General features: G+C 61.1%; 1 protein-coding gene across 1 annotated transcript; it reads left to right on the top strand.

Moving 5' to 3' along the window:
* The first annotated feature begins 651 nt into the window (after positions 1-651).
* On the top strand, positions 652-3,752 carry Msx1 (msh homeobox 1). The gene is made up of 2 exons (XM_042670302.1): positions 652-1,252; positions 3,310-3,752. The coding sequence occupies exons 1-2, from the start codon at positions 808-810 to the stop codon at positions 3,750-3,752; spliced, it is 888 nt and encodes a 295-aa protein (XP_042526236.1). The 5' UTR covers positions 652-807.
* Positions 3,753-10,855: the final 7,103 nt, after the last annotated feature.

The following is a 10,855-nucleotide window of genomic DNA, read 5'->3' as shown; positions in this document are numbered from 1 at the left end:
AGGAAGGAAAGGACGGCCTCATAAAAAGGCAGCCCCGTCTCTCCACCGGGACACATAACCACGCCGTGTTTTCATTTTAAACACACACACACATATAAAAGTAATTTCTTAGAAATGATCTCGTCAGATTGCTGTTGGGACAGATAGTAGTCGGGGACGGGGGTCGGTGAGCAGTCTAGGAAACAAGGAAAGTGTGTGTGGGGGGGGGGAATAAGAGGGGTGGGAAAAGGGGGCGCAGGAGAGAGGGAGGGGGACGAAGGGAGAAGAGGGGTGGGAACGGGGGAAAGTCTCCCAAGAAGGCGGAAAGACGGGGACGGGCGGGGACCTGGACTGACCGAGGCCTCCGGGGGGCTTTAGCTCGGGGACGAGTCCCCCCCCCACCCCCTCGTCCTCCCCCACCCCCTCGTCCCCCGCACCCCTCCTCTCCCGCGCCCGCGGGGAGCCTGGCTGTGCGCGGCGCCCCCCAGGCCTCGCGCGCCCCGAGGCCGGTCCCCGGCAGCGCGGCCCAATGGGCCGCTCCGGGCCCGCCCCCTCGCGCGGTGATTGGCTGCCGCCGCTCCGGCCTCGCCTTATTAGCAAGTTCTCTGGGGAGCCGCGGCCGGAGCCGGAGCCGGCGAGGGCGCCCGGGAGCTCGGCCTGCGGGGCGGCGGCGGCGGCGAGCCAGGCCCAGCGTCCCGGAGCTGGCCTTCTGGGCGGCGGCGGGAGGCTCGCGCGGGAGGACCCGCCCGGCCAGGGCCCCCGAGGGGTCCCCGAGGCCCATGCCCGGCGGCTGGCCTGTGCAGCGGCTGGAGCGCGGCCCGGCTCTGCATGGCCCCGGCTGCTGACATGACTTCTCGGCCGCTCGGTGTCAAAGTGGAGGACTCCGCCTTCGGCAAGCCGGCCGGGGGAGGCGCGGGCCCGGCCCCCGCCGCGGCCTCGGCCTCGGCCGCCATGGGCGCCGACGAGGAGGGGGCCAAGCCCCGCGTGTCCCCCTCGCTCCTGCCCTTCAGTGTGGAGGCGCTCATGGCCGATCACAGGAAGCCGGGGGCCAAGGAGAGCGCCCCGGCGGCCTCGGAGGGCGCGCCGCCGCCGGGCGCCCGAGCCGGCCCGCTGGGCGCCCCGGACGCGCCCTCCTCGCCGCGGCCGCTCGGCCCCTTCTCGGTGGGAGGACTGCTGAAGCTGCCCGAGGACGCGATGGTCAAAGCCGAGAGCCCGGAGAAGCCCGAGAGGTCCCCGTGGATGCAGAGCCCGCGCTTCTCCCCGCCCCCGGCCAGTGAGTAGCCAGAGCCCGGGCGGCGAGGCCAGGGGGGGCGGGGAGAGAGGGGTGCGGGGGGCCTGGCCAGTCTCGGGGCTCCCGCGTACCCCGGGGCCGTGCGGCCCGGTGGCTTTGGCGGCTGAGGCCGGGGTTTGAGCCTCCAGCCGGCCCACGCGGGGAGAGAGTTCGAGGCCCGGGGGTGGCCACGAGCCCCACGCCCTGGCGCGGCGGCGGGTCACTTGTAGGACGCGGGCGCCGGGCGCGCGGGGAGTGGATCGCGGTGGGACCCGGAACCCGCGTCCCGAGCCGCGGCGCCCCGCCGCGCGGTTTCACTTTCTCCGACCCGGACACCCCCCACACACAATGCAAGGTACCCCCCTCCCGTTACGGGGTTCGGAAGCTTCTACTGAACTCCGCCCCTCCCCACTTCAAGTTTGAGGTTGATCCTTGGTGCTCAGGGCAGCAGATGGATGGTTTAGGGGGGTGGGGGCACCAGACTGGGGGCTGCACCCCGTTTTCATCGTGTCGGAAGCTCCCCCCCAGCGTCTCTCCGACTCCCCCCTCCCACCCCCACGCCCCCAGGACCTCAGCCGCCCGCCGCGCGTTCCGGAGCCTCGGCAGGCCTGGCGGGCCTCGGCCTCCGCGCCCCGCGAAGCCTCTCCGAGATATTTCAGGAGCACGGGAAATTCCCAAGTTTTCCTCGCTTCCTTCGATTATGTGGCACTGCAGAATAGCCCGCACGATTTCCATGGCGGGAGGCCCAGCCGGGATTTCTATCTGGGGATTAAAGAGGGGGAGAAGCCAGCCAGCCCCTCCCTGGGCCTAAGGGCAGAAGAAGGTCTGCCCCGGCGCCCGGGCCACAGACGGACATTTCCCGAGGCGCCTGCCGGCTCCTCCGCCAGGCCCCGCCGAAAGCCAGTCCCAGGCCAACTGCTGCCCAGATTCACGGGGGGCCTGGGGAGAGTGGGAGGGGGTGTTGTTTGACTCACATCCTGGTGGTCTGAGCCCAAATAGCATTCTCCTTCCCCCTTTTAAAACACAAACTAAAATACACTTGGGCAAAACCCGCATGCTGAAACACTCTGGATTTCCACTTGCCTTTGGGAAACAAAGCATCATCCACCATCGCAGAAGGAATTTGGTGTAGGGCCTTGAGCCCTGGGAGCCCCAAATCAATGGGGTCCCTGGAAATCATTGGTTGTATGGTTCATCTGGCCAGGACCATGGTAACAGCCAGTGGTGGCTATTTCTCTAACTCGGGGCCCAGTACTGGCTCTCTGCCCTTACTTGAGATTTATCTAGAAGCCAGAAGACAAACACTGTTGGCTATATTGTCAGTAAATGGAGCCCAAAGTTCAGGAGCCATTGCATTGCCCCCCCCCCAAAATAAAACCCCTAAGGTTTAGCACTGCAGGGGATGGGGGCACTGAGAGAAGACCAAAGGGAAACTGAGAGAAGCAGCTGGCCAGTTAAAATGGAATGCCCCCTTCTTCATCACCCCAACTTGCAGTTTATATATTTAAGGGTTGGCCACAGTGTGACCTCTGAGTTGTCTTCTCCCCCAGAACCTTGTAGGAACGGGGCTGTTCCAGGGGGAAGAGGAAGGGGTTCCAAGTTCCCCTCTGCCTCTGAGAGGCCCACCCCAGTGCTCATCCCTGGCTGCGCCCCAAACTGCATAAAACTCATGACCCTTGGGCTAGGCACAGACCTGTTTCTGCGCCACCAGCTTTAGCAGCCACCTTCTCCCTGTGAGTGACAGCCGGGTGAGGCCTGCTGCCATCCAACTCTGCCCAGCTGTGTTCTGGCCTCCAACATGCTTGTATTTCCTCTGGCATCGCGGTGTATTTGCAAAAACAAAAACAAAAAAAAAAGTGGGCCAGAACGTCTGCCCCGGAGGGTTATGGAGTGAATACGAAAAAGAATATTTTTTTCAAGTGTTTCTGGTGCGTGCGGAACACGGGAGCGCGGCACAGATCGGTGCTGACTTAGGTTACTCTCTTGTCAATACTCCCTTGCGATCTGGTCTCTCCCCCGCAAGCTCTAACCCCCGGTCTTTCTCTCTCACGGCCCCCTAGGGCGGCTGAGCCCTCCGGCCTGCACCCTACGAAAGCACAAGACCAACCGCAAGCCGCGGACCCCCTTCACCACGGCGCAGCTGCTGGCGCTCGAGCGCAAGTTCCGCCAGAAGCAGTACCTGTCCATCGCCGAGCGCGCCGAGTTCTCCAGCTCTCTCAGCCTCACCGAGACGCAGGTGAAGATCTGGTTCCAGAACCGCCGCGCCAAGGCCAAGAGACTGCAGGAGGCAGAGCTGGAGAAGCTGAAGATGGCAGCCAAGCCCATGCTGCCACCCGCGGCCTTCGGCCTCTCCTTCCCCCTGGGCGGCCCGGCCGCGGTGGCGGCGGCCGCCGGCGCCTCGCTCTACAGCGCCTCTGGCCCCTTCCAGCGCGCCGCGCTGCCGGTGGCACCCGTGGGACTCTACACGGCGCACGTAGGCTACAGCATGTACCATCTGACATAGGCGGGGCCAGCCGCTCCTCCAGCCCGCCGCCCCTACCAGCAGGAGACCACCCCCCGCCGCCCTGGCCCTTTCTCTTGAAACCCCAGCTCCCGTGCTTCCGGTTGCTTCCTGAATTCTCTCCCAAGTCTGATCCCCTTCCACAAAGTGGGTCCCTTAGAACGCTTCTAGAACCTAGGCCTACACACCCGCCAGTTACAGATGGGGAAACGGAGGCCCTAGAGGCTATGATGTATTCAAGGTCCCTAACACAATTTTCAGGCTGAAGGGGACTGGAGAACACATCTCCCGCCGCCGCGTAGACAGAAACCAATGCGGGGAAGCAACAAGACATTAACGCGGGATGCGTTTGGAAATGAGGACAGTCCTAGACACAGAAGACTGTGAAGGGGAGATGGATCCCAGGGCCTGGCACTGGAAAACAAAGTTTCAGCAGCAAAACCTTGCTCAGTGTGTGTGTGTGTGTGTGTGTGTGTGTGTGTGTGTGTGTGTGTGTGTGTGTACGCGCGTGGGGAGGTGAGAGTGTGCACAGATGCATGGCACAGGTAGGTTTGAAGGAACTTTTCTCTTACCAGGACCAGAAAAAAAATGTGTAAAAAAAAAAATCTGTTTCTATTTAACAGTACATTCTCGTGGCTCTCAAACACCCCTTTGGAAGGGACTGTGTGTGTACTATGTAATATACTGTATATTTGAAATTTTATTATCGTTTATATTATAGCTATATTTGTTAAATAAATTAATTTTAAGCTACAAAAAAAATCTCTGCCCAATTCACTCCTGTATTTTAACTGCGCTTCTTGCTGTCTCTTCACATATGCAATTGCTTTCCAGCTGGGTGATAGCTTTATAGGAGCAACTTTCAAAGGTGACGAGAAGTCTCCAGAAATAAAGGGACTGTCTTTTGGGGCACACGGGACAGATCTACCTTAGCAGAGTCAAGTGGAGAATTGAAGCAATTACCTGCGATAATTAGGCTCAATTTTCCAATTCACTTTAAGCTGAAATCGACACTTGCTCAGGCGACCCGTAACTGACTCTTTTCTTTTTTTCTCCGCGTTTAACCTGTCTATGAAAACAAAGTGAATTGCCCAAATGGTTTGATGACTGTAGACAGCTAATCCAGACAAGTCCCACCTCTACAAACCTGTTTCTCCCACAGGAGGCCAGGTGGGGGGAGAGAGAAGCAATTGCTTAGCTTCTTTATTATTTTTGCTTTTATTTTATTTTTGCAGTGCCAGTAATGGGGCTTGAATTCAGAGCCTGGGCACTGTCCTTTAGCTTTTTCTTTCAAAGTTGGCATTCTACCCCTGGAGCCACAGCTCTACATCCAACATTTTGCTGGTTAATTGGACATAAGATTCTGATGGGCTTTTCTGCCTGGCTTGGCTTTGAACCTCTATTCTCCGATCTCAGCCTCCGAAGTAGCTAGGATTACAGGCGGGAGCCACCAGGCACCTGGCTTGGGTGCTGATGTTTGGGGGAACTCTATTTGAACCCTCAGAATATGGGCACCTTCACAGTCCCGATTACAACAGACCAGAAGTGTATCAAACGTTACAGAAAATTCAAAGTCAGCGCATACTCTCACTGTAGGCAGGTCCTCGGGCTTCTTCCCCGGCCCTCATTAACATGGTTTTGCTTTTATGTAGCCAGTCAGGCCCAGGTTTCCACGGAAAGTATATTTGAAGAAGTTCCAAGTTCAGTCTCCTGGGAAGAATTTTGCAAGGCTATCGAAGACAAAATGACCCCTTATTAAATCAAACCAATTATATTCCCGGAACCTCTCTCTCCTCCTTTGGTTTGGGCTCATCCCTCAAATAACAAATTTAGGTTGCCCAGCCTCTGTCAGTGCCCTGCTCCTCCAAACTCCAAGAAGAAGGCCCCCGACCCCGGGTCACGCTCCGCCCACTGCCCATTAAGAGGAGACACTAGCAGACCAGGACTTTTAAGATCCAAGAGACTCAGTATGCGGTCTTGGACTTGGGGAGGGGCAAATGTGTGTGCCGAGTGAAAGAGAAGTTTTGAGCCTCCCTGCCTTTCTAGTCCCAGGACTCCAGGTGAGCCTGGGGATTCCAAGAGACCAGGGTCATGCTTCTCCACCCCATGAGCTCTGAGTTGGCTTCAGGCCTTGTTACCCGGTACCAGACCTTCAACCCTTAGGTCTGGATTGGTTGGCCTGGGTAATAGTCTGAACTTGTCACAGCCCCAATTTGTTGCCATCCACTCCGTGAGCTTGTGGGGGTCCCGGGTGGAGCAGTGGCCTTTGGCTTTGCGATTTCCAGAGCACCTTCCGAACACAGGGCAGGGCCTTTTCGCCCCAGGGAGGAAGGAGTTATACCGACCAGACCAGGCTCCGACTCCCCCGCTGGTGGTCTTTAAAGGTGTTTGAAGGCCAAGAGGTCCGCTGCTGCTTGCATAAAAAGTGTTCCCCTTTTCCTTTTTTTCCACAAATTAAGAAGTTCAAGGATGGCCTTGCACACCCAGTGTACCCTGACCCCCAGAACGGCTCCTCTGGGTTTCTTTCTGCGGCGCCATGGGCGACAGTCCCGGGGCTTGAAGTCAGACAGGCGGCCCCTAGACCCAGCCCGCGGGTCACCGCCGCGTCCCCTGCCCGCGGGTCACCGCCGCGTCCCCTGCCCGCGGGTCACCGCCGCGTCCCCTGCCCGCGGGTCACCGCCGCGTCCCCTGCCCGCGGGTCCTCTGCGTTCCTCACTTCTCTCACCTTTGCAATGGGCCTGGCATCTTCCCCTGCCCCTAGGATCTGGGGCCGTGGGTTCTCAGCTCACCCCGCAGCGCGGTGTGTGTGTGTGGGGGGGGTGCTTTCCATTCACGCGGGATAGAGGAATGGCGGGGCGGGATCGAGTGTCTCCATCAGCCCAAGCTCCAGGGCCTCCTGGCTCCTCCGACTTCGGCAATTTAGGGTCGAGGCAAATTTAGAGGAACATAATTGCCGTAATGAGCAACGGTTCGCGTTCTGCAGACGCGCGGCGGCTCCAGCGAGGCGGTAGCTGCAGGCGAGGCGGGTGCGCCTCCCCGCCCCCCACCCCCTGCACCTTCGCGGGGCGCGCGCACGGGGCCCACCGCCCTGAGACCCCGGCCCCGCCGCCCGAGCCTCTGCCCTGGGCTGCCCGCCCTGGATTCCCCTCCGCCTTGCTGCCCCTTGGCTTTGCCACTCTGATTTCTTCCCATCTAGCCCTTTCTTTGCCCCCCCCCTTTTCTTTCGGATTGCCCTTTCTCCAACTCGTGTGTACACAGAAAGTGCTCAATAAATGCGCGCCGCCTTGGGTAGGGTGATGATCCTGAGCCACATTCGGCGGGTGGGGCCGGGTGTTGGCCACGCGAGGCTCTGGCCATCGCTTCTGGCTCTCTCCACCCTCCCCCACTGCTCCCTAATTTCCCCGTTTTGGGGGGGGGTCGGGTCTGTCACAGATCGATTTTCTGATGGGGAAAGAATCGTTGCGTCGGTGACGCCCGAGGGCTTCCCCGCGTGCGGGCGACTGCGATGGAGGACGGAACAATCCTTGGGGCCTACTGTGCGCAGTCACCGCACAACCCTGAAGAGGCTGCGGGACATGGCGTGGCCTTCCCCAGGTCAGAATCGATTAGGGGCCGAGGGGGCGGGGGGGGGGGGGGTTGGAACCGGCTCCACCCGGGAGCCTCGCGTGGCCGGCGCGCCTGGGGCCGGGAGCTGCGGGTGCGTGCGGTGCCCGTGTCCCCACCGAGGAATGGGGGCCTGGGGTGTGAGTTTAACTCCTCCGAGCCCCGACCTCGAGCGACCGCTGCCCCTTGGCAGTGATCGGGGTCCCGGGGTCCCCCCAACCCCCGCCCGGCCGACGCCCGCGTTTTGTTGGGTCCGACACGGAGTCAGTTTGCAAACCCCGCTCTGACCACGCCGCGAGCCCAGCCCGGCCACAGCGTGGGAGCCCGGGGCGGCCGCGGCCTCGGCCACCGGGCGCGGGGCGTGGAGCGGCCGGGGCCACGGCAATCGGGACGCGCGGGGCCGGGCGCTGGAGGGCGCACGGCCGGTACCCCGCGCCCCGTGGAAGTCTCTCGGCTCGCTGACTCGGGTCAGCGGCTAGGCGGGACCCCAAGTGCCGTCCCACCACGGGGGGCCCCTGGTAGTGACCCCAGGCCTGAGGTGAGCGCAGCCGGGTCTGGGCCCGCGCCCCGCCCGCAGCCCTCGGGGGCGCAACGGGAAGCGGCGCGCAGAGGCCCCGGCCGCCTTTCAACTCGGCGGCTGGCGCCGGCCTGGCCGGGCCCCCGGGGCCTCGCGGCCTCCCCGGCTCGGTCCCGCCTCCCCGCCCCTCGCACCGCACAGCCCGGGCAGCCCCCCTGCCCTCTCCCCGGCCTCGCTCGGATGCCCGGGAAGCACCTGACCCCCCCCCCCCAAGTGCCAGGGCCCAGTGCCCCCTCGCCGCCCCCCCTCCCAGATTCTCGTCCCAGCCCCGCGGACTTCCTCCAGCTCGGCTCGACAGTTCCCGCTCCGCGGCGCACGCCGCCTCGCCGCGCCCCGCGGCCCCTCGCCGCGCCCCGGCCTCCGCCACAGCGCCGCCCCGCGGCCCGGGCCCGGCTCTCTGCAGCCCGGGCCCCGCGGCCCGCCGTGCCTGACGCCGGGCTCAGCTCCAAGACAGCCTCACACTCACACGACCGACACCACACACCAACGCGCTGCAACAAACCCATGCGCAGACATCCAACACACCAGATCCCCCCACGGTACCGATCCCACACACCCAGCAACACTCACCACCGCACCACGGTACCGACCCCACACACCCAGCAACACTCACCACCGCGCACACACCACACACCCAACAACACTCACTACCGCGCACACAATGGTACCGACCCCACACACCCAACAACACTCAGCACTGCACACACAGCAACACACAGCAGACCCCACGCTCACCTGGGTTGAACACTCAAAACCACACACTTTGAGCACACACACACACACACAGAGTCTTAGTCCATGGAGACAAACCTTTTGCTCCCCAGGACACCCTCCCAGGTCCTATGAAGTTCTGAGACCTAAGACCTGATGAAGAGAGACGCATAAGCATAATGGTGGGGAGCAGGGCAGGAGAGGAAGAGAGACATAATGGAAAGAGATAATGCCATGCAGAGGGACTGACAGACACACAGACCCCGCAGGGAGGCAGAGGCAGCCAAGCGGGGAGCCCAGTGTTGGGGTAGGAGCGGGAGATGCCACGCACCCACGCCACCACGCATCCATGCTGCCACGCATCCATGCTGCCACACATCCATGCTGCCACGCATCCATGCGTACAGGGAGGGCTCCAGGATGCAGAGCTCGTTATCCAGAGGCAAGGGTCAGCTGAAGGAAAGCTGGAGCCCCCTTCCCAGAACAGTCTGGACTCTTCCGGGCCCGCGGCCTCCTGTCCACACACCTCCTGCCTTCGAACAGGCCCAGTTCGCCTGGCCCGCAGGAATCAGAGCTAACATCTGAACTAGCAGTGGGTGTCAGCTCAGGTTCCCCAGCAGGCAGGCCCAGCAAGGGGGGATCAGCCTCGCTGTGCCCAGCTCCTGCCTGGGCTCCGATCCTGTTTTGACAGTGGGGTGGTGACCATTGTTTTCTTGTTGTTACAGGGCACAGGCTGCTGCTCACAGAGGGCATTTCAGAGGCTTTGGGATCTGCCTCAGGGCCCACTCCCCAAGACCAGCGCATCCCCTGAGGTTGCCATCAACAGCCACCACTGGGCACTAGCTAGAAGCGAATTCAAAGCCTGCCACCAACTCAACTGGTAATTAGGGGCAGAGGAAAGGATCAGAATCACTGGCTCACAGCAGCCCCACCCCTGGGGTTCCAGCCAGAAGACTGTGGCTGATCCGAACTCCCAACTCCTGGATGTGGAAACACAGGGGCAGCCTGCCCTTGCCCTCAGCCTCCACCTGGGTGAAGGCTTCCCACGTCACTCAACAGGGGAGGGGCGGATGTCTTAGTGCCTGGCACAGTGCAGCTGTGCATGGGTTAGGCACCACGCTAGCACACAGAGGCTGAAGTTTGAGGTGTTGGAGGAGCAGGGATGATCCAAAAGGCCTGGCTGTTGCAGGGCCATAGCTTTACTTTGGCTCCAATGATGTCTTCTTTTTTTTCTTTGCTTAGGTGCTCATGTGGCTCACGTTGTAATCCTAGCGACTCAGGAAGCTGAGATTTGAGAATCAGCGTTTGAAGCTAGCACAGGCAGAAATGTCTGTGAGACTCTTATCTCCAGTTCATCAGCAAAAAGATGGAAGTTGAAGTGTGTGGTTCAAGAGGTAGAGTGTCAGTCAGTCCTAAGCAGATAAAAGCCAAGCAAGAGTGTGAGGCCCTGAGTTCAAATCTCCGTACCTAAAGGTAACATGTTCATTGTCCCAGTGTCAAATCCATGCAGATTGGAAGCGAATGTTTGGGCCAGGCCAGCACCTTGGGGTGGGGTGGGGATTCCCTCTCTAGGTTTTGGACCCTAAGGCAGCATCTCCCTCAAGTGGGGATCATAACGACTCCCGGCTGGGACTGGAGGGGGAGGGTAAGCACTCGTGGGCTCTCCTTACCTCCCCTACAGCTGGTGGTAGTGGGAGGGTCTTACAAGGGACCCCGTGTGATCTCAGGAGACCTGTATAGAGCCCATGGTGCGCATCCCACCATGAAATCCTAACTATCCACTGTGACCTCTGCAAGGGGTCTGAGGAACCCCGCCTGCCTAGCTTCAACGTGTCTCTTTCAGGGCTGGGCCAGGGCTGGGCCAGGGGACGCAGTGGGTAGTTCTCAGGGGCCTCTAGACCGGATCAGGACGCCCACTCTGCCCCCAAGCTCTCCCCTGGGGTTCGCCCTCCACCCCTGGAGCGCGCCAGAGGCTGGGGAGGGTGAGGGGACCCACTCTGTGAGGCCGGAAGCAAAGGGGGGGGGTTCTTGTCTTTGGACTCCCAGGGGAATCATGGAAGGTCCTTTTAGGTTGTCACTGAGGCACGGGATGAGCATGCATGCAGGACTGAGCATGCCCCGGATGAGCATGCGCCCTCCAGGACTTGTTACTTCTGATGACGAAGTGTGGAGGTGTGGAGCGGGTTCGAGGCTCTCGCAGTGCCTTCCATTGGAT

The sequence above is a fragment of the Dipodomys spectabilis genome, unplaced genomic scaffold (genome assembly GCF_019054845.1).
Source record: "Dipodomys spectabilis isolate Male_0828 unplaced genomic scaffold, ASM1905484v1 ptg000532l, whole genome shotgun sequence".
Classification (NCBI taxonomy): Eukaryota; Metazoa; Chordata; class Mammalia; order Rodentia; family Heteromyidae; genus Dipodomys; species Dipodomys spectabilis.
This window is presented reverse-complemented; position numbering and strand designations above follow the sequence as displayed.